This window comes from Triturus cristatus, chromosome 4_2 (assembly GCF_964204655.1).
Source record: "Triturus cristatus chromosome 4_2, aTriCri1.1, whole genome shotgun sequence".
In the NCBI taxonomy this organism is placed as follows: Eukaryota; Metazoa; Chordata; class Amphibia; order Caudata; family Salamandridae; genus Triturus; species Triturus cristatus.
Genome location: NC_140586.1, coordinates 143,895,448 through 143,919,736, shown reverse-complemented (window position 1 = coordinate 143,919,736; position 24,289 = coordinate 143,895,448). Strand labels below are relative to the sequence as shown.

General features: G+C 42.5%; 1 protein-coding gene across 1 annotated transcript; it reads right to left on the bottom strand.

Annotated features, from left to right (window-relative positions):
* Window positions 1-411: 411 nt before the first annotated feature.
* On the bottom strand, window positions 412-10,386 carry LOC146833186 (keratin, type II cytoskeletal 5-like). The gene is made up of 9 exons (XM_085600843.1): window positions 9,870-10,386; window positions 9,422-9,639; window positions 8,579-8,639; window positions 8,330-8,425; window positions 6,074-6,238; window positions 5,019-5,144; window positions 4,201-4,421; window positions 2,898-2,932; window positions 412-1,495 (listed from the first exon to the last, which is right to left on the bottom strand). The coding sequence occupies exons 1-9, from the start codon at window positions 10,284-10,286 to the stop codon at window positions 1,320-1,322; spliced, it is 1,515 nt and encodes a 504-aa protein (XP_085456969.1). The 5' UTR covers window positions 10,287-10,386; the 3' UTR covers window positions 412-1,319.
* Window positions 10,387-24,289: the final 13,903 nt, after the last annotated feature.

Below are 24,289 nucleotides of genomic sequence, written 5' to 3'. Positions count from 1 at the left end.
ATAGGGGATGATTAAATACATTACCGCAAATACATCTGCTTTTGTTATACGGGGCGAGATTTAGGGTTCAATGTTTACCTGATAGTGAAAGCTACATGTGTCATTTATTTTTGTGTTGGTTATTGAAGTTTGGTAAATAATGGACTTTTGACTTGTGCCATATCCTGGGTATTCATGAATCTATTTGAAAAGCTTGCATTCAATCTTTCCCACACTCTTAGACCGCAAGTCGTAGTAATAGATTGGTAGTGGTGGTGTTTTGACAGGCCTACTGCAAAAAGTAATGTTACCTTTCTTACAAACATGCTCTTTAGTGCATTTCAATTTCTGTTGCCTTTCACTTGTAACTGATTAAGAGCTTTTGCCCTATTAGAGAAACCAAGAATTGAAACACCAAGACCAAGAACACAGTTTGAATTTGATATGCAGTTTAATAAGTGACACAAGAGAGTTGATAGGTCGCAGACTTGAGCACCGACAACCAGCAATACCAGGAAGTTTCTATGTACATAGGACACCAGGGAGCCTACCGGTCTGGTACACTCAGAAAAACAAAGTTGCACGTAAAAATCATGAACGATTTTCTAAATGTACATTGTGGTGAAAAACTAATTGAGGCAAAGCATATCTTATGCATTCATAGTGTTGAATAGATAACAACAAGGTTTTACAGAATTGTCATGGGCAATCACTGCACCGCATCAGGAAGTGAGGACAAAATCCTACTTCGGTCTTTGGCATCTTACGCACCGTAGAAGGCAAATCAAATATGTATATTGGCCTTTAGTTTCTTTGACAATGGACAGTCCTAATGATAGTTTTAAGATGCCATTCAATGGGTTCTTTCACTCACATGACTTTCACATACAGTATGTAAATCAACAGGCTAGCAAAAGATTCCCTGGTGTAAAGAGTGCAAGGATACCAGAGGGGCAGCCAGCAGCACAGCAATAACTACTTCTCTGGCATAGAGCCTACATCTCCACCAGCATAGGGAAATGTAAGAATAGCAGCACAGGGATGAAGGGGTTAGCCCACTGACATCTCTACCCTCCTTCCCTCGAATACCACTTTGCTTCTATCCACTCCTGGCCCTCCAGATGAGAGGGTGGCCTCTGCAGGAATGTATGTCGGCTTGGTGGCCTAGCTTGTGCAAAGACTTTGTCTAAATGTGGAGTGATACTGGTACTGGTAGCTAGAGGTCTGAAGGTAAAGTCTGTCGTCGAGAGAGATATGTAGGAGATAGGCTCGAGGGGTCGGTGCTGTTGTCACCCGGCAGAAAAGCTTTTCTTTCACGCAGGTTCATGCAAACCGCTGATTCAGTAGAACTTCTTCTTAGAGCTGGAAGCTGATGAGGCCGCCGCCATCGAGCTGTGGCTTTGGCTTTTGCTGCCTCCGTAGCTGTGTCCACCCGCAGCTTGTCCACCCGCAGCTTGTCCGTGGCTCTGTCCACTGCCACTTCCTCCACTGGCGTGGTGAGCGCTGCTGACCACCGCTGCAAAGAAAAACACATTCCAGTAAACCTTATGAAGTGACCTTCCCAACTCCAAGAGCAGAGTGATGGGGTGACGTCCCAGGAACTGGAAGTCCCCCTCCCCCCAAGCATCCAAGCAATGTCAGCATGATCTGGCCAAGTGAAGAAAGAGCAGCAACTGCTGCTGCCACTCGAAAGGTGTTACAACAAACAAATGATGGACGGAATGCTGACAATGCAGACATTCTCCCCCAGTCAAGAGATCTGGGTTAAATACACTCGAAAGGTAGCACGTGCCTGGCAGGTTGATGAAAGCAACAACGTTGCAACATTTACTGGTTTAGTGTTGCAAAGGAAACAAACTTCGCCCGGAAGTATGAGCAAGAACAGAGCGGAATAGATGGAAAGAGCCGGAGGAGAAGGATAAATAACGGAGAGATAGGAACAGTCTGGAGAGAGTAAAAGAGACACAATCTATCCAGAATCTACAAGAAACAACTGATAAAAAAGCCGACAGAGAAAGTGTGAAAACACGATTATAAAGAGGTATGTGAGAAAAGTAGCAGAATGTGAGAATGGGAGAGAGATTGGAGAGGAAATAGAGCAAGAGACACTAACAGGAGAAGAGTGAGGCTGATAGAAAGAGAGTCACATGCAGGCTATTAAAAACAAGGAGGATGACAGACACCTAACAGAGCAGGGAAACGAGGATAGAGCGAGAGAGAAAGAGAGTGAGAGAGAGAGGACGTAAAGTGACAGGTGGGAAAAAGACAGAGGAAGTGAAAGAGAAGAAAGGGAAGTGCAGCCATTAGGCCCTGATTACGAGGGTCCCAGAAACCCAGCATACACCTAAATCTCCTTGTTCCGGTACCTGACAGGCCTTTTATCCACGTAAGCAAGGCTCTCTGAGGACTTGTGAAGGCAGATTATGGAGGACAAGACTGGTTGAGGTATGATGGGGGAGCTCACCCTAGGGACCCCTAAGGTTCTGTTACATCAAGCCCAAGAACACAACATGAGGTGGACACTGATTTCTTGCATGTCTAAAATGTAGTCCTGACTTCATCTGCCACTTGTAAACAAATGACTCAGGCATCTTTGGGAGGGAAGGCTTGTTGCTAGACTTTGGATGCATTCTAAAATAAAGGGGGCTTCAAGAAACACAGTAAGTTCTTTTAGAATCTGCTCCTCAACTTGAGATATCTAACAAACAACGAAAAGAGAAGTTGTTGGTGCTTTAGGGTGGGTGGATACAGGTCCCTTTAGAAACTTCTATCATTCGGAGAACTATAAGACTTGCTGCCAGGAGGAGCGGCTCTATTGTAAGGATCAGCTTATGGGTATTGGTGCAAACAATGTGCATTAATCCAGTGACATCTACCATCATTTTCAAGGGACAAAACTAAAAAGCCATGGTACTTACAGATGCTGACATTATTCTGAATCTCACCAGACATTCTGAAAGATAGAAATACATCGAGTTAGTTACGGCCCTGCGGCCCTTGATTTTTCATTTACATGGATCAGCAAGTTGAAATGTTGCATCATGTGTGTCCATCGCAGAAGGTTATTGCTGCACTTAACAATGCACAGAAGTTAAGGCACCGCAGGGGCAGAGTTTTAGTAGCTTCATGAATGGTTCATTTGCCGATGCAGTTTTGTCCATGCCTTTCTACTTACCCAAATTATACACACCATGGGGCTTCATGATTCACCTTTCTTTCATTCAGAAATAAATGCAGCTTTTTACTGTAATTTCAAGTACATAGAATACTTGCTGAACTTTACCTTGAGAAAAAATACTATGCATTATCTTGCCTAACACTGATCACACTGCTTAAATGTGCAGCCTGTCCTTACTCCCTTTCTCTTTTAGCAAAGGCCGTAGTGCTCCTTAGGGTACTGGTTGCCTGATAAACCGAATATCTTTCATGAGACAGCATATAAAATTGTATTTCTTGGAAGATGTGGCTCATAGGCGTTACTACTTTTAGATTTAATCATTGATGTTCCAGTCATAAAAAAGAATGTCAAAAAATGTGCCACACGTATAGTATTCTGTGAATAGGACACCTTCTCGAAGACCTATGTAGCAGCTCCTTCGCTTATTATTGCATTCACCGGGCGGATGATGGAAGGGTCCCTAGATGTAGTGCAGAATAAAGTGTAGAATAGAATGCTCTGGCTGCAGACCTAAGCTTTGTTCATTGTATATGGGGACGGAATTGATCTGAAGCGAGGGTGCACTGTGCTGCACAGCGTGATCACAACACTGCTGCCGGCCAGCGTGTACCCAAAGAACCACCAGCTCTAGTATTTTTCAAATCCTACTGAAAAGGATAACAGCGGGAGGGGTTCACAAACCTACTTCTCACACAGAATGTCAATTAATACTTGATTATATTATCATACTACAAGTTCATCTGGCACCTAGAAATACTGTAGCACATTCTAAAAATTATTTTTAGCCATTCACCTAAAGGAGACAGCTGTATGTTTCATACATGGATTGATTTCCGACACTGATCGATTCAGTATTTCACAAAGCTACATTTTTCAGAATCATGGTAGAATAGCTGTGAATGTGCGCATTGTTTTAGACCACTGCTCAGGGATTACAGATGACATCTTGCTTAGTACTGGCTCCAGGAGTACAGTAGGCGCTTCCATGGAATGTACTAGATTGTTTCTTTGCGTACCCGTGTGACTCCAATCTGTGCACTCACCTGCTCTCTTCGCACTCCAACAGGGACCTGTAGGTGGCAATTTCTACATCCAAGCCCATCTTGAGATTCATCAGCTCCTGGTACTCCTTCAGTTGGCGAGCCATCTCCTCCTTGGCCTTCTGTAGAGCGGCCTCAAGTCCACCCAGCTTTTGCCTGGCATCTTTCAGGGCAAGCTCTCCACGATCCTCTGCCTCTGCAATAGCACTTTGCAGACTTGCGATCTGGAAAAGGGAAAAAAATGTCAATGTTAGATTTGCTTAATGTCCTAAGACATATCTGTTTTCCTGTTAAGTGATAGGAATAGCTTAGCTCTAAAAATTCGTAACCTCATTGCTCATGTAGTTAACCTATGGGGCATCAGTATTTTTCATAGTATCTAACATGCCTAGGAAACTGACGGACTGACCAAAAATTGTTAAGTTACTGTGATTCCCAATGGAATGCACGTTTAAGTGAAAAAAAGAAGTCTCTCTGAGCACTTGAGGTTGTAAGATAGAGTGCAACAGAGCAGAGAAAATAACTAACCATGTTCTTATCAGTGAGAAGCGAAAGATGCGCATCTGAAGGGGTAGACTACAGGAAGAAAGAAAAAATTTTAATGCTTCAAGTCAGCAAAAAAGAGAGATCTTGTGGTGTATTTCAAAGGTAAGTAGAGATTTCTCTCACTTTTATATTATTAAGAGCATATCTCTTCAGAAAGTAGGTCTGCAGATGCCCAACCAGTAAATATATGTGCATTTGGGGTTTTGTTGTGCACACAGGTAGGCAGGTTGCTGGGTTCTCTCACTCTCCAGTGTTTTTAAAATTCCACGTCATACCTGTTTTTTCACACTGTCAATTTCAACCTTCAGCCTCTGTATTTGCCGGGTCAGGTCTGAGATCTCGTTCTTGGTGTGTTTCAGACTATCGCCATGTTGTCCAGCCACCTCCTTGAGCTTCTGGAACTAGAGGGTCATAAACAAGATGAGATTGAAAAGAGCCAAAGAAAGCCTCACCTACTACAAATATTTGAAAGGAACCCCGTATCTCTAGCTCTCCCCAACTGCAGGAAAATCCAAGCTAAAAATCAAAAAGAGAAAAGCTGTACTACATCAGCTTGTAAGATCTTCTCACTATTTTTCTGTTGTCATGCTTCATATGCTCTATCACACGGCTGAGATGTTTTAGGTAGTGTAAACATACATAACGTAGGTTTTGGAGCACAGACTTCCAGTATATTCCAATTAGTCTCATCCCTTGAACTTTTTGACCTGCGCCAACTTTGTATGGGTTTAGGACTCTTGGGTCCTGCTTCAGCATATACTGTGTCCACTGGATGTCTCTCCCACCTAGGAAGGTGGGATGGATTTTTACCTTAAAACTATCTCAATTTTTTATGTTTGTGGTGCCTTTAATAGATGACAATACCCAGACAAACACTGGTGCAGTGGAGAGTCTGACTGGAGTCCCCGTCCTCATTCTTCATGTTTAGATAAAAAGATTTCAAAGGCATCCTCTTGCCTCATCTCTTAATTTGTGTTTTCTGATCTCGTTGCCCTGCTCACTAATAAAATGTATTTAGGCTTGGCAATACTAAGAAAACCCACATTCCATTCAAAGTGTCTCTCCCAATAAACCAGACACATTGATGATATTACCACTCGATGCTGGGTTCAGTGCAAGTTGCCTGAGCAAGGGACCTTCTCCCTACTTGTGTGTTGAGAAGATACTGATGGGAAGGAAAAGGTACAACTGATGTTTGTGTTTGGAGAACTTGGGAAGTGGGGTGAAGAGAATTTAAAATTGACTCGTTCTCATTTAGGGAATCTCCTAAATCGTCGATCATTGGTCCACAGTGTAGAGTAAGCGTACTTTGTTAATAAAGGTCTCATACCTTGTTTGCAAATTCACGCTCCGCTTCTTGTTTACTCCTGTTCGCAATCTCTTCGTATTGAGTTTTGACTTCTGCCAGGAGGCCATTCAAGTCCAGCTGCCGGTTGTTATCCATTGAGAGGATGACCGACGTGTCTGACATATGTGATTGCAATTCCGCCATTTGCTGCAAATCAAATGAAAATGTCATTCCAACATACCTTTTATTTTGGTTTACGCTTCACGTCTTTGCTGGGATTTCTAGTACTACTGCACCCATCTATGTGCGATCCAATCTAAAAATATACGTTCCCATTGAGCAACATAGGCAACCTCAGCCACACTTCAAAACATCTGAGTTCAATTCATATCTAAAGAAATAATGGTCCGATGTAATTTGTCACATAGGGATGTGTTCACAATGTCTGAAGCCACAAACTTGTTTCAGGAGGTAGTAGTATCCAAAACCAAATTTAGTGACAGAACAATAAAGCAGAATGGGGAATGTACTCCGCATACAGCAGTTCAGTACAGAAGTACTGTATAGTACAAAAGTACTGGGTCTAGAACTGGTGAAGAAACACGGTGCAAAAGGCCCTGTGAGTGGAAGATCAGTATAGAAATGCATGGTTTCCTGCCATTGCATGCTCAGTACAGAAGTACTGGAGACAGGATTCCTGTGAAAGGGAAATCTATCCAGGAGTACAGGTGAATGCATTCTTGTCACAGCAAGCTCAGTGCAGGGATATGGTGACCAGGATTTGATTCGAGAGAACCTCAGTGCAGGAACACTGGAGCCCGGACTGTCGACAGAAACTCATTATATGATTTTTGGGGCCAAGACTCCTGGGAACAAGAGTACAGGACTGAAGAAGTACAGAAGCACTGGATCCAAGATATCTGCACATAGAAGTTTGATACAGGTATACTGGAGTCAGGGTGTGCATTGGAAACACTCTAAAGGAGTACTGCAGAGAGCACTCCTATGACGGGAAGAGCGATACAGCAATACTGGATGCAAGACTCTTCTAGTGTAAGCTCAGTACACTAATACTGTAGACATGTTTCCTGGCACAGAAGCTCAGTACAGAAATACAGGAGGTAAGACTACACTGAGTGCAAGCTGAATATAGAAACATTGGTTAACAATGACCCCATAATATATATATTTTTAGTTCCTCTCCTCTCCAGATGAAGACTGCTAGATCTCCTTGAGTATTACGTACCACTCCCTGATACTTATTAGAGTCATGTTCCTTGTTTTAAATGTTGTTATTGTTACTTTTACTTCTACATGGAAATTGTTGATCTATGTGTGCAGCACCCACATATTCCACAGTGACTGAGCGCTATTGAAAACTCTCACATAAATAAGTACAATGGTGACTGGACTCTGGTCACTGGAAATTCAGAACATTCCTATGGGAGCCAGGATTAATGTCAACAAAACCTCAGCAGGTGAATACTGGAGCCAGGGCTATTGTCTGAAGCGCAGTACCGCAGGGCTGAAACCCTGCAGATGTGTCGACAGAACAGGAGTACAAAAATACTGGAAGGCAGAAGATGGGCTCTTGTCAGAGAAAACTTGGTACAGGTTTATGCAGAGCAGGGTTATGGGAGTCAGGTCATCAGTCAATGGATGGAAGCTCAACCCAAAAACACTGAAAGAGGACACATTGTACTGGAAGCCAAGCACAGTCATATGCAGCCCTGACAGGACTCTGCTCAGTGAAAATTTTGCACCGAAATGTGAGATCTAGAAATGTATATCTGATGTAGGGTAGCTAGCTAGGCAACCTTAGTACAGGAAAATAGGAAATAAAAAAAATGCTGATTAGTGAGGCTTGGCTAGAATTACTGGAGCTCGCCCTCCTGCCAAAGGTAGTTCAGAGCAGGGATACAGAGCCTAAGCTCATGCCAAGAGTGAGGAAAAAGAAAGATGCTGCAACCTTGAACCCTCCCAAACTGAAAGATATAGAGTAATATGATGAAACCTAAAAATCAAGCCAAACAAAGTTAATTATAAGAAAACAGCAGCCATCATTCCTCTCGATATAAACACAGGTCAGGAAATCTGTAGTTAGATTAAATCTCAAATCAAAAGTCAGTAGTTATATTGTGCATTTAGAAACCCTGCCAATCTAAAATCAATACTCAAATGTGAGAGTCGCGACTTCTGTGAATCTAATCTCAGTCGGGAGTCTTGTCAATCTAGCATTTTGGTTGTGGGAGGTTAAAAGCCTATCTGAAGCCTATAATGCAAAAGAAGGGAGCTTACCGCCTCGAAGACTGACTCGAGGAATCGGATCTCTGAAGTCAAGGAGTCCACCTTGGCCTCCAGATCCACCTTCTTCATGTAGGCCGCGTCCACATCCTGCAAAGGGAATATGAACGGTTAGGGTAACTGTCCATTTCTCTTGAACCTTCCAGGTTTAAAATTATTATTGACTTGTCAGGCCTTGTGCATGCTTCTCTTCATATGCTTCTAAAGAAGCATCCCACCATCACTTGCGCATGTATTGCCTACCTTCTTGAGCACCACAAAATTGTTCTCTGCCGTGGTTCGTTTGTTGATTTCAGTTTCATACCTGTCGGGATGAGGAAGAGGGAAGTATGTGGTGAAAACAGTAGCTAGGACTTTGAGATGGTCAGCAAGTAAAGCATGCCAGCTACCATGTCTGTCGAGTCTCTAGCACAAACTCTGTACTGTGCTTGCTTCGGGCTCTCTCTCCCTTTGTTCACTTACATATATACATATATATATCCAGCATATGAGTTTAGAGAGAAGGCAATCAAACCAAGCCCAACCCCTTTATATTTGTCTGTACTCTCTTATAGCGCCACTGTGTTGGCAGATGTGCTTATAAAGATGGTTCTACAAATTTCAAGCTATAGAACCTGGACTCTATATAAAGACTCTATGAGAAGTATTTGGGAGTGAAATATACACTGCATACTAGTAGTTAATTTGGTTTGACTCTGTAAAACCAACAGTGTATATAGAGAATATCTGTTGTACACCCAACTGTAAAAAATACAGGGGTGTGTGAATAAGGAATATTCCAGGTAAAAACTCTTACAAAGTTTACGAATGTACTTAGAAAATTTGCGAAGTACTCAACCAGTCAATAGATCTTTTCAATCATCCGCCCTTCCTCGGTTCAGTCTAGAAGCACCTCATAGTATTGTACCAAATGCGCCTACTGACTCACTCACACACTCACACATTTTACCTTCTAGTTGGAGATTGTTTGAAGTGCCTTGATTTGAAAACATACATTAAATAGAAATAATGTTCTTTATCGGTCTCATTTACATTTTATCGATGATATTAGGTAGGGTCTAACTAGGTATACTCGGGTTTACATACTTTTTCTTGTAATCTTCAACCATATCTTGCATCTGCTTCAAGTCGCTATCCAAACGGACTTTGCTAGTGACCAAATTATCTGCATTTCTTCTGAGGCCGTTGATGTAAGCCTCAAACATGGGTTCAATGATGTCCCTCTTGCTACCACTTTTTCCTTGTTGCTGCAAATAGCGCCATTTGGTCTCGAGCACCTGGTTCTGTTGTTCTAAGAATCGCACCTTAAGAAGAAGAAATGGGCAATTTACTAATGTGATCGATACGAGTTACAGATCCGAAAAGGAAAAAGTGCATGCATCCACAGCAACTTGCATTCAGTGCTGTAAATAATGTGTCCAGGGCTCTAGGATTATTTTAAGCGATGAAGTGAGAGGAATACAGCACTCTCCCATCAGTATGTCTACAAAGGGCTCAACATTTCAAAGATAGGGTATTAAAGTTGGAAGCTTACCTTGTCAATGAAGGAGGCAAATTTGTTGTTCAGGGACTTGATCTGCTCGCGCTCCTCTGTGCGCACCTTTGAGATGGAGGGGTCAATCTCCAGGTTGAGTGGTTCCAGGAGGCTGTGGTTGACAGTGACCTGCTGGATGCCACCAGGAGGGCACGTTGGGAATCCAAGTTCCCCCCCTTTGGCAGCACCAGCACCAGCACCAGCACCAAAACCCAGCAGATTGCCACGAATAGCATGGCTGCCTGTGGGGATGGAGATCCTTTTTTGCCCACCGAGGCTGTAGAGGCTTCTGCTGCCGACGCTAGCAGCTCCAGAGTGAGAAGCAGAGGAGAAGCGCATTTTCCCTGCACCACCACCTCCAACAGAAGTGGCGCTATAGTTTTTCCCAACTCCATGTGAAGACTGCCTCATACTCATGATGGCTGATTTGTAAGGGATGTAGAGTGGAAAGAAACCTTCGGGATGTCCAGGGACAGAGGAAAGACTGAAGGAAACTGAACCCCTCTGTTGAATAAACCACAGACGCTCCCCTTTTATCTGTTTGAATTTCTGGGCTTGGTTGCATCAGAGCAAAGAGGCTAATTTAATGAAATCATAGGCTTGGCATCGCTGGCAGCGCCCATCCTACTTAACCAGCTAAACGAATCACACCTATAGAATTAAGAAATTGCTTTGCTTGCAGACTTCAATCTCATGCATTTGTGATGTAATCTTTCTGTGTCGAGAAGTAGATAAGATCACTTGCAAAACTCAATTGTGCTTTTATCGGTTATCCAGTGATGTTCTATTAAATGGCTCTGTTTCTTTTAAGTATGAAGGCCCCAGGCTTGTGTCTATGCATCCAGCTTTCTGATTCCCACAGTAGCCAGCTCATGGCACTTAGTATACCTTGTGCATCAAGGAGAAAAATCTATGTCGCATCCAACTTCGAGATAGACCCCAGAATAAACACAAAAAATGCTTCATAGAGAATGTATTTTGACTCCATGCTCTGTGACCCAGAAAAGTGGGACCAAAGGTGTGTGCCACTGTCTAACATTTAGGAAGCCTTTTAAAGAAAAGGTGTTTCGTTTTTATTATGCTCTTTTACTGAGTACTTACAATAAATTGACCATAAATTTATTTTTAAATGAAACCTATAGCAACTGTGGGATATTATTCTGCAGGCATCACAAGGACATCTGGAGTTGCTGTGCTTAATTTGTGTGAATCAGAGCAATTTATCACTGGTGCCTGGTGTCTAAGACTGCTATTGCAGTTACCTTACTGAGTAGCTATGCCCCGCAGTCCAGTGCTCAGTCAATGAGGTGGTGCTGGGTTAGGCAATTAGCAATCAATAAGCATGAGTCACCAATACATCTTTGTTCAGCCAGTATTCTGGTTTGTAAAAAGAAAACAATTTTGTTACCTCTCACAGAACTAGAAAGAGTAACAATAATTAACAAAGGACAGTCTATGACAGGTACTAAGTACTAATGGAAACAGTATCCACAGTATCTTTGGGAACAATCTATGGAGATAAAGTGCCTTAGCTCACTGCCCCACAAAGGGAAACTCCTGGGTGTTAGGTGGAGCTTTGCAGTTCAATTCACTCACAGTCACTTGATAGTCCCCCCTCATCTGAGTTCAGTGTCACTGTCTACCGGGCCAAGTGCTTTGTGAGCAGGGCACCCTTGCTGGCATCACTGTCATTGGTTAAATGCCACCTTAGTGGAGTTGATGCTGTCTCTGCTTGGATCAGCCAATGTGCTCATACTCTTAAATTGCGAGTGCCCACATCCTCCAATCCGATTAGTACGGGCAAGCACCAGCATCATTGACCAGGAAGCTGCATCAGAGTTGTGGGTGCTCACAGTCTCGCAGTATAGTATCATCCTCGGGCCCACAGACAACCCATCACCCAAACAAGCTAGCTGCCTGAACCTGGTCACAGCAACTGTGACCCCATGCCGGTAAAGACTCTTCATGGAACTTGTAATTTTCCATTTGCACATCACCTTCCAGTGCCTGGATACTTCTCAACTCTCACCACTGGCTGTCAGAACATGCTTCATTGAGTCCCATTGTCACTTTCAGGTTCAGGTGTTGGTGCAGTCACCTGTGCAGGGTGAAACTTCTAGCACCTCAGGTCTCACACATTCCAGAGTGGTACAGGTTTCTCTCTTGCCTAGGCTTCTTCACAGCAGCGTCTTCCTCAGGCAAGGGCACCTCCAGCTTTGTCCTTTAAGTAGGGACTAGGCACACACTCCACACTGACTTTTTGAATTTTCACTGGTTACTGGTCCTAATCCCGGAAAGGGGAGTTGGTGGTCACTGTCACAACCCTAGCACTCTAAGGTTTTTTCCTGGTCTCCAATAGTATTGGACCCCAGGCTTTAAGTCAGGAAATCTTGGCTGATTGTCTGGGAGTGTCTGTACCATATATACTCAAGTTGGAGATACACTTTGTGTATTCCAATGTTTACCGTTCTGTAACTAGTTCTAGGTTATTCTGCACTTTTGCAATTTCCATTCAGACTGGTCCAGTTATCATCTTTTACCAGAGTGGGAGCAAAAAGATCGAATGGAGCTGGAAGCCTCCTTCAGGAAAACTCCAAAAGAAGGAGTAAAAATATGCTGGCTCTCCCAATCATCTATCTATTAACCTGTGAGGAGACCGAAGTACCAGGAAAAAGCAGCCAGTTAGCTTCAAAAGAACCCACTGTTTCCGCTCCTAAAGACTCTCCAGTCTAGTCCCCTAAGAAAGTCCTTGGAATGTCTAGAATAGTCTTCCAGTTGACTTCATCTGTCTGGGCTCTTTCTGATCCTCCATCTTAGGTACCACTTGGATTCTGTAACTTACAAAATGAATGCTAGTGTGGCCTTAGCCACATAAAGCTTACACTGTCCTTGTGTTTCTTGCACTCACACATGTGGCATCCATTTTCCACTTGGAAGGGGGAAGGACCCAGTTATAGGGGACTGGTAGACAAATGTAAAACATAGGAAAGGCAGGAGGCCATTCTCCCTAGCAGGCAATGGGTAAAAATGCCTGTCCTGCAACTATAATCAGTCAGAAAACTTTATGTCAATCCCTTTAAATCAAAAAAGTACTACATGAAACAGTACACATGCAACCATCAAATTACACAACGTAACTCTTTAAACGAAATAAGACTTGATAAATAAAACAGATAAAAATGTAAATACTCGTTTGTCAGTCCGTTTCAGTGGCAGCATGAAAAAGACTATATCAGTTAAAAGGACCATGAAATTCATCATTAAAATACTTTTTTTTTTTAAATAACAACAATAATCACCTCACTACCATCACTGTCATTTTTCTACAGCCCGGTGAGGTGGCACATGTCACTCTCTTCAAAAGGAATGTGCACATAGTTTGCCTCTCTGAACACAGATCCCTGCTCTGTCTCACTCCACATCACAGAAGGGCCTCTGTGCACACTCATGATGGTCATATGTGCTAAGGTTGGGGTAGAAAACATTACAGCTTGCTATGGGGAACTTGAAGCGTGGGTGCATGCTCTTCATAGCCATGTTTTGGGCCTTTTTCCTTCCCAACACCAACTAAAACCAAATGCAGACTTCTCACAGAGCCCAATGTTATCCTATTGTACTTTCTAAGTTGGTTTGACATCACAATAGTAAGACACACATATACAAGCCATCTGTCACCGACATTAAACAATACATTTTGGTATTCACATTTCCATACTTTGTTGATAAGATATTTTGACAACAAATTCTTACATCATGAAACTCATACTCTCCCTTGCGGACTCCCAACACAAGAAACAAGTTCACCACCTGCATGACCAAAGTCACTAACTGGATGAAAGTCAACTGTCTCAAGCGCATCACCGTCAAGACAGAAGCAGTGATCTTCGGCAAGGGCACTTCACCATGGGAATCCAACTAGTGGCTGACCAAACTCAGGCCCACACCTAGTCCCTATGCCAGAAACCTCCAAATAATCATCAACAGCAAACTGGACAGGACCGCATAAGTCAATGCCAGCACTATACCCTGCTTCTACACCCTGAAGATGCTGAGGAAGACCTTCAAATGGCTCCCAAGCAACACTAGAAAGATATCAACCTTCCCCCTAGACACCGTCAAGTTGGGCTTTGGGAACACCCTCTACACCACGATCACCAAACAGCTTACTAGAAGACTACAAACCTTCCAGAGCTCGGCAGCCAGATTCATCCTTAACCTTCCACATAGGACTCACATTCCAGCTCAGGGAGCTCCAACGGCTCCCAATAAGCAAATGCTCTTTAATTCAAACTCCTCACACAGACATTAAAGACATTACACAATTTTAGGTCCTACCAACCAGAACAGCTGCATCTCCTTCTATCAACCACCGAGATCCCTCGGCTCAGCAGCACTCTTACTCGCACACATCCCATGCATATGCAGAAGAAGATCAGAAGGGTAGGTGTTTCCTTACATCGCTCCTAAAGTTTGGAAAGACCCAACATCAGAGACTCCTCCTCTGTTTTTGAATTCGAAAAGAAGCTGAAGACCTCGCTCTTCAATTAACCAGCCTTCCATAGGCAGGGCTAGGCGCGCGCACCTGCTCAGTGCCACAATACCCACGCGAGAGATAGTGTGCTTCACAAATAAACATAATATAACAGAATTTGATCAAATTAACATATATTTAACTACATGACTTGTAAACCTCACATTTTATGCCTAAAAGAAAAAGCATTAGTTAGATTGGCACTCTGAACTGAGAGGAGGGTCTTGATTATACCTCCTGGCATTGTTATCACTCTAAAAAGCACTGAATGTTGCTCATTATGCCAGGTCCTACATTGGCTAACAACATGGACAACTGGTTTCTAGGACGAGAGTAAATGGAGATTTCAAGATTAATTCGAATTTGTAAAAACGAGTGAAACACATGAGGTGGGTGTCAATTATCAACATTTCTGCTTGCATTGGTTACTGAATTTGTTACAGATCTAGAACTATCAAAGCAAAAACATGACGCAAATTACAAAGACAAACAATATATCTTGTTGCTTACTGAACATTTCTACTATATGTAGTGCATATGATTACTGGTTTTTCACTTATTGCTTCGGATTTATTGTGTTGCTGTGTGGACACTTCTCAGGTTTAACAGAATTTTTAAGCATCTGTCCAACTTCCCTATTATGGCGCATGCATTGATAGATTTTCAATTTTTTTTCCAATGATCGAGCAACAATCTCAGTTAAATGCCTTGGGAAAAAGTCTGTGGGGAGCACATACAGGAGAAGATAATCTTTATGAAAGTGATATTGTTGCCAGCCAGATTTTTATAATTTTGAGAGAGATCTCGTGGGTTTCGAGCGTTATATAGCATATTAAGTATTTCAGAAGGTATTGCATTGATATTTATGTATCTTAAAGCTTTCCCAAGGCTGTGATGTCATCCACGGTGTAGCAATATGATGATAACCTGCTTCTGCCTTGTTTTCATGCTCATGCCAATTTGCCATCACCAGATATGCCCACCTGCAAGCCTCGAATACACTGTTTCCAGGCACACAAGACACATGTGAGACACGAGAAAGTTTGAAAACCAACATGCTCAGCCGAAATATTTACATGTGTCATGCATGAAGCTCTTTCGCCAATTCTCATGAACTCTGCTAGGCCCCTGCTAGTTCAAAGGGGATTTTGAAATCGGTCTGAAACTACAACCGTGTGTGCAGTAGGGCATATTTTTGGGCTCTCCCTTGTGCTCAGGAGACCTGCTCTTTTGCTGATGTATGGGCGATTCTCTTGCTGGTAACCTACGTGATTCACATTTTAATTAAGGGAGGGTGCACTGTGATGAACTTGGGTGGAGGATAACCCGGTGTTTGGCTCGCTTCTCAGATTAGATACCCTACTGTAATCTAAATTTGAAATGTGATTTATTTTTAATTATTGTCTACTTATTTCAATAATTTAATTATGGCTAGAGCATCTGGGCAGGTCATAAAGGAGTGAAATGCTTGAGCTGGAATGCAGGAGTCACATAAACGAGGAGGTACTAGTGTGAGTGAATTCTACCGCATTGGAGTAGGAAACTATGGAGGGATGGCAAGGGTTGCTTAGGTCCCAGTGTAGACCCTATAGAATGTGTTGAAAGAGATACACTGGCTCTGCTGCCTCAAACCTGTGAACCCCAACAGGAGGTTGGGGCTTGCAGACCAGAGTGGTTGTGATTGTGAGGGAGTCTGTGGACAAGCACTGAGGTGCTTTCCTACCTCCCTTCACAGTTACCGGCGGGCAAGTGGAGTTAATCACAAAAACTGGTAGCAATTTGGACCAGTATTTTGTCACTAGTAACACATTTAATGAACTGACAAATGTACTAATAGGACGGTTCATAAAATTCTGATTCACTGTGGGTTGTAATCCGACCTGCCTCATTAGTATTAATGATGTAGGTCGTAAATTGTAAGTCACTCCAATTGGTGGTTATCACAGGTGGTGGCCTGCTAGGGGTAAGAGGACCAACATGTCTGAGATTGCATTTCTATAAGTAAGACTTTTTTAAAGATGCACCTATTTTCTTTGTTTAAGAGTTGGAAGAGGTTCCCTGGCTTACTGCCTACTCCCCAACAAACTGGTTTAGCATTCACAAAGGGAAAAGGGTATCAAACTGATCTCTTGCAGATTTGTGACAACTCCAACTCAGAAGTGGTCATTTTTCAAAGTTATGCAACTGGATTTCAGTCACAAAACATTGCTATTTCAAATACAGATTCTATATTTGGAAGAGATTTTTACAATTTGCCCCTTCCAAATACCAAATCAGCATGGAAATGCAAGTCCATTTCAGGAGTGAGTAAAATTTTATTGATTCCTAAAATGGATTAGTACATCTTAAAAACCATTTTTGCAGTTGCAAACACCAAATCAGAGAGTTGGCATCAGTAAAAATGCTTTGTACACCTGGCCCTTTATGTATTGGATGGCAAAACAAAAACGTGTCTAAATTGAATTCTGTAGCACATCATTGTGTAGCATTTTAAGAGCATCAGAAACAATCTACTGAATCTAAACCTAATGTCTTCACAAATGCAATCCCTCCAACAAACTGTCAAAGGGAGAGGCAGAGGTGGATCAACTAGACAGAGTGGGCAGGGAAGCGGATGGGTAGGGTGAGGACAAGGGAAAGGGAGAGTTTGCCTCTCCTAGTAACTCTGTTGCTCAAATTTACTAACATCTTGCACTAGGTTTGTGTCACAAAAGTGACTCAAACTCGTTCAAAGTGTTGATTCAGATGAATACTTCTATTTACCAATTCCTCACATTTATAATAATCCTAGGCATCAGACTGGCTGCGGAAATTTCAAAGCACTCAGGTCACCTGCAGGGGGCCCTAGCCTCATATTGGCACTGGAAGTGGCATCAAGTGATGTTGGTGAAACTATGTAGTGCCCACCCCGGTCCAACAAGTTCTCTTTTTTATCACCTTTGATGCGGATCTAGAGCTTACGCTTTCTCAGAGAGATGTGAGTCTTTCTCGCACAAACATTTACTACAATGCCATGTCTTCTCCTAAACAGTCAGTCTCCAAGCCCTGTAGGGACATTGTTAGAGAAAGTTTGGTACAAAAAAATGTCTCCTTGAGGCAGGTGCTAAGTAGAAGTAATCATTAAATGTCTCTTAACTTTTCACACATTGCATGTGGGTTGAACTGTACAACACACATGCCTTGTGTGAAAACACTAAACTTTTGTCTGCGCATAGTATTTTCTAAAGGCAAGGTATCATTCCAGGACAACTTCTGTGCTAGACATCACACATAACTCTTTGTACATGATACAAAGGTGAATGCTGGGCATCAAACAGCCTGTTTATGTGCCAACACTGTGGAAGCAAAGAGCAGCACCTTATTGTAGAAGATATGATTCTGGTAAATGTGTCTTCAACCATTTTCAACTGCTGCTGTAGCACATGCAACAATGGGATTGCTAGTCTCATGGTACTGTCTTCTTTTTTTACTTCCATTGTCATAATCTATAAAGGATGTCGCATTTGTATCAGGCAGTCCAGTAGCCCCCATTTTCCCACCTCCATTGTCATGTTGTAACCACTTGCCTACCCTCTCCTCTGAATTGATACGTTTGTACTGCTCAAACAGGCGTTCCAGCGTGTACGAGGTTGAGTTGCAATGTGTTGGCACCACCTGAATGAGGGTTTTTACAGGTAGTTTATTAGCACGCTGAAGGATCCTCAACTGCTTCCGGGCTTTGAATGAATTAATAAATGAGTACATATTCTTCAGCACGTGCCCAATATGTTGCTAACTACCTCTCTTTTTTTCAGCAGGTCCTACACAATTAGATTGATGCAATGTTCCAAGCACAGGATTCTGAAATATCCACCATCAGCCACAGCTTTCACTATGTTACTGCCATTGTCAGAATGAACAAATCCAAATGTGAAACCTCTGCGTTTTAGCCATTTGTAGACCTTGGTATTAAGCTTGTTCAAGAAGTCGGTAGCTGTATGCGATTTCTCCATGTTGAACATAGCAACTGTTGCTTGCTACTGAATTCTCTGCAAAGCATATTCTGCAGTGAGACCAGCAGCTAGTCTTTGTCTAACTCCCTGGCAAGATATCCAGCAAGCATGATGCATATATAATCTGTTGTTTGACAACTGATCCACATATGCATTGTGAGGTGGATGGACTCTGCTTTGTAGCGTTCCCAACCAATTTCACCACTTCATGATGCACCACTGACACAGCCACTCAGGCAAAATTCCTCTGGCTGAGAGCCTTCCATTTTGGGCAGAGAGCCTCTACATATTCTAGGAAGCCCACTCCTTCCAGAAAAGAAAAAGGGAGGCGGCCAAGCGCTAACATTTTCACCAGTGCCCCATTGTAGAAACGGGCCTTTTTGTGGTTCCGGTGGTACAGTGTCCACTTGGTAAAGATAGCCTAAATAGTAGGCTGTTTTTCAGTTGGTATTATTGCCACAAGCGACTTGCAGGCACCAGCAGCAGGTAGGTTACCTGTGCGCTATTTTTATTTTTGGTATATCCAGCTGTGCCTTGTGCCAAGCAGACATTTCTGGGGCTGAGGGTTGCGTACTATAGTGGAGGCTTAGAGGTCTGCTTTGTGCGGTGCTGCTGCCAATCTTTTCCTCCTCCAGGCTGCCTTCTTCCATCACTTCAGCCGCTGGTTCTCACCACCAACAGCTATGCTTTTAAGGTGATCTTCCCACATGCTTGTGTGTTGCTTTTTCAAATGGGGCAGTTGGCCTCAGGAACTGTGATGCCCATGTGGCTTACCATGACGAAATATCCTGTGGCAAACAGAGCATATTGAAATGTTATCTTCATGTGGGTTAGGCATAAAAGAAGTCCAAAACCAGGGAGCAGAGCTGTATTACTGTGCCAAAGCCTGAAAACTGGATGTAAAACTAGGTGGTTGTGTTGTTAATATGCTGAAGCAGTGGTAGGGGTGGTGGCGGCTACAGGTGTCTGGGGTTTTGCAAATATTGGAGCAGACAATGTTGATGGAAACACATGAATTTGAGCAGGTTGAATAGTGGTGATATGTACATTTTCTATGCCAGGCTCCTCAGTGATAATCACTGGCATGTCGTCATCACCATCAGCATCATCACAGTCTTCTTTACTTGCAAGACCTTGAGGAAGTTTCCTTTTCCCTTCTCTCTTAGATTGGCTGAGGTTCAATCCCTATCCAGATCATCATAAGCTTGGAAAAGATGGGGGAGTGCACTTTCTTTTCCTTGCTGGTGATTATGAATCTATTGGGGCAAGAGCAGTCTTCTCAACAATATCTTGCTTGGGCAAGAACCTCAACGTCCTGTTCTGCTTTCACGTCCAGAAAATCTGTTGCTGACTGAGTTTCCTGTTGTCCACTTTCCTGCAATAATGTGGCTTGTGGCTGGGAAAATTCCTATTCAGATTCACTGCTCTCCAAACTGAAATTACTGTAGCACTGAGAGACATGGCCTTAGGCTTTGGTGGTGGTGTAGGAATCTCATCCTCTTTCTGTCTAGAAGTGGCTGAAGCAAGTGTGTCACATTTCCAGAAAAAGGATGAGGGCTTGATGCCATTGGTGGAACTGGCAATTTGCTTCTTCTCCTTTCCACTGGCCACTTTCTTGGCAGGATCTCTTTCTTTGGGCCATCTACTTAGCATTAGAAGTAAGCACTCAGTACTAGGAGCCAAATCACTTAGCAGTGGAGGACTCCAGTGACACTGTCATCTGATTCCTACAGGAACTTCAGTACCAAGTGTGATGTCTTCTGCAGCACCTGCCAGCAATGCAACAATGTGGGTAGTGGAAGAATCTAGCCAACGAAACAGAAGTGAAGTTGTCATCATCATCATCATCCCAATTGCTTAATAGTAGTGTACCCAAAAACATGCATAAACAATTTTTTCACATGACAACAGCAGTACTCAGAAAAGGTTAGTGTGTCCCTCCAGAGCCATGGTGGAAAGTGGTACCCAATAGGAGGGAAGAGATGCAGGGAAAAATACATTAAATAATTGCTGATGTGTGACCCACCAGCCCTTAGAGACTCTGGGGACTCCATGGGAGGCAGACAAAAATATATTTTTTAAAACATGCATTCAATAATTTCTGGTGACCCACCAAGCCCTAGGGCCAATGGGGACTCTATTCGAGGTAGGCAAAAAGAACTCAAAAATGATTTTAAAAAACTAACAGCACACTGTACTACAATCAGCCACAAAGACAAATAAATATATCAGGAAAAAAGAACGAAATGAACAAAAATTACATAGGCCTCTTATATTAATGGTCATATGAAATGGCTTTTAAAAGTAGGAAAAAAGGGTTTGAAGCACATACTGGTGGCATAAAATTGTGGAAGTTACCTCATCCACCCCATGGCCACTGAAGAAAAAGGCATGGAGGACAAACAAAAAATGGCCACCAAACATACACACACTGGCTACAGAAAATGGTCACCACCACATGGCCAGTAAAGAAAGGGAATGGAGAACAAAGAACATGTGGAAGCACATGGCAAACACACGCACTGATTACACAAAATGGCTATCGCCACATGGTCAACAAGAAAGGGCACGGAGAATAAGGAACATATGGTAGCCTATGGCAAACACACACACTGGCTACACAAAATAGCCACCGCCACATGGTGAGCAAAGAAAGGGCATGGAGACAAATAAGACAGTTGCCTTGTCTTGCTTAGTGCATCTTTCCCCCCCCCCCCCCACCGTCAGAAGAAAATGTTATGTTGCATTGCAGGAAAAGGATTTGAAAGAAATTTTTGCACAGTACCCTTCCTGTCTCTAAAGCACTTCCTTCCTGTTTATAAAAAAGTGCATTTAGCACTGCAAAAAAACACAAACGATTAGTTTGGCTAAAATTTAAACTTGAAAATGCATTTTGAGTTTATTTTATGACCGCTCCAGTAGAAAATCGACTCAAAATGCTGCCCGTGACCACCCGCATTGAAGTACTGCTCTCATGTTCTCTAAAAGCCGCTGAACGTTCGTGTTTGACAACAAACACAAGTGTTCATGCTCTCGAATTGTTTCAGTGCATCTTGGGGTCCCGACAGTATGTTTTTACCGGAACAGTAGAATCTGCATTGCGATGTATCAGTATTGCGTTACAAGCGGTAATTTTTCATCACAAAAGTAATGTAGAATTACTGAATTACTCCAATTACACCAGAGTAATTAAAATTATGCCAGTGCCTAACTTAATCATATTAAAATAAACAGAATGTTCTTTCAAGTCCACCAGTTCAGTTTGTTGCACTGCTACAGCTCCCTAGTTCACTTGTCACCTTGTTCAAGCCTCTGCAAATTTGGAGCCTTCTCTGCATTAAGTTTTAAGGCTTTGAATTCATCCTCACAATCATAGGTCCAAATAAGCTTCGTTTCCTACCTTCAGCAATCACCTTATACCCTAACATTTCTCTGTGAAATTGGAAATGAATTTGCTGTAATATTCACCTGTGCCCCAAAAGATGACCACTTCATCCTTGCTGGTTGGGCTGGGCAGGTCACGTATAGCTCTGATTAACTTCTTCCTAGGTCCAATAACTACCAACATGATCTTATGCCTCAGATATCTGTAGCCATTAAATTGAACCTGCTGCACCAAACAGCTTATTGAAGGACATTAATTCTTGTTATTGTGGTGCTGCCTCACCTAATGATAAACTTAAGTCAGGTCTAACGATGAAAAATATTTGGCCCGAATGATCATGGACAGCATTTCAGTTATACCCAGTAAAGGATAGTTATCCACCACAAAACATTTGTTTCATATCGCAGAAATCCATGCACAACCTTGCCTCCCTGTTGGCCATGCGTGCTAATGCAACAGGTGACAATCACTCTATACCTCTACTTCCTCTTCAGCTTTTTAAGCTCTTTGGCCATAAATTCTTTCACTTCACTGGGTACATTCCTGACTTTCCCTGCATTTAGTTGTGGCTCTTCCTTTAGCTTGGTTACATGAATATAATCTTTAGGATATCCCAAATCTTACTTAAATGCTTCTTTGAACTCTTTCTCATAGTCAGACCTTTCTATCCCAGCATGATTAATTCCTGACTGTTCTCTTAGTCGGACTGTTGGTACTGTTTTAAGATCTAAATAAAACATTAAAGCTCTCTCATGAAACCAGCTAATTAATGAGTCACTCTTTATTGGAACCTACATTTACCAAGGTGCATATGTTCCTTTAAATTGAATTCAACCTACAAACTGTCATAGTAATTTGATGGGATTTCCATTAAATACTTGATGTCTATAGCAGGCCTGTACAATTTAACCTTTTTAACTCTTCCTTAATAACATCCCTGGGAATTAAGGTAATCTTTACACCTGCGGAGCTGGTGGTAGACGAAGGACGTGCTGTGTGTTTCTCATCCGTGGGCCATTGTAACAACACTGTTAAATAAACCCATATTTATTTGGATCTAGCTGGCTCCCTCTCGTCTTTTCAATGGCAACAATTGTTTGTTTCAGTGTCTGCCTACTGTGAGTAACTACTACTCTACAGTAATAGACAGTGTACATTGCAGGAGTCCTTTTGTGGAGCTGTGGAGTATACTGTGGACATTCACCCCTGAATCGCATCAGCTAAAGGTACTTTATTTACCATGGATTTGTGGTTGCGGTGTCGTTTGGAGTGCGATTTGTTGACAACTTTCAAGATCTTTTGAAGTCGGTCAACAGTCACAGGAGGCACATGTGGTTGACGGTGTGGAGTGTGACAGCAAGTAGACACCTCATTCGTCTTCTTGTCTGACTGTGACCTGCATGCATGGCTAGGAATCTTTGTTCCGGTACTACGCTTGTGCCGTCATCACGTTTTACGTGGTATCTATATTGGCTGGAGTCTAGAGCGCATTATTACTTTAGTGTGTTACTGCTGCAAGCCAATTACATAGGAGGTTGCCATCTTAGTTGAAAATTAGCGGTATCAGCATTGTTGTCATCTTGGCCATAACAACAGGATCAGCTGATTACTTCAGCAAGTCGGTGAGTCGGTGATTCGCACACCTTTTCTCAGCAAGTCAACGGTTCGGACACCTTTTCTGTTTGCTTGGTGTAACTCTCTTCGTCTGTGCATACGGTGTGTCAAGAAGTAATTTCTGTGACACGCACACATTGGGATAATGTCAAAACAAGATACATTCTCACTTTGATATAATAGTATATCAGTACTTTTGGCAAATATTCTTATAATTTATACATATTTTTGGGAGGGAACTTGGTTGTTTGTTTAATATGGCAAATACTCAAATGTACAATCAACCATCTTTATTTTTAGCAGTACCTGGAAAGCCAGTTTTGGCATGGAAGAAAGGGTTTAAAACATTTCAAAATTACATTGTTGCTATTGATGGTGTAAGTTTTAAACCGGAGAGAAAATTAGTCCTAATATTTAGTTGCTAGGCAATGCTGCCATTTAGATTTTTGAGAATTTGAAGCCAATATTGCCAGCAGAAGGTCAAGGTGATGGGTGGAATATATTCAAGGAAGCAGTAGCGAGACTTGAGAAAGTTTCTAGGTGCACCAAATGTCATGATTGGTAGACATGTGTTTTTTTAAAATAAAGCATCCTGGAGAAGAATCAGTGGAAGAGTTTGTTACAGCTCTGAGAGTGCTAGCTGCGAATTGCGAATTTGGAGCTACCGTGGACATCTCTATCAGGGATTAATTTGTGTTCAATTGTGAATCGAAAAAGATTCAGTAGAGAGTATTAGCATGTCACAATCCCACTCTTGATGAGGTTCTGGACATAGCCAAAGGGATTGAAAGATCTATTCTGTCGTCAGAAGCATTAACTGTCACTTCGGCAGGTACTGCTAGTGCACCTGTGTGTGTTGTACAAGCAGATAAGACTGTGTTTAAGCCAGGGGATGATA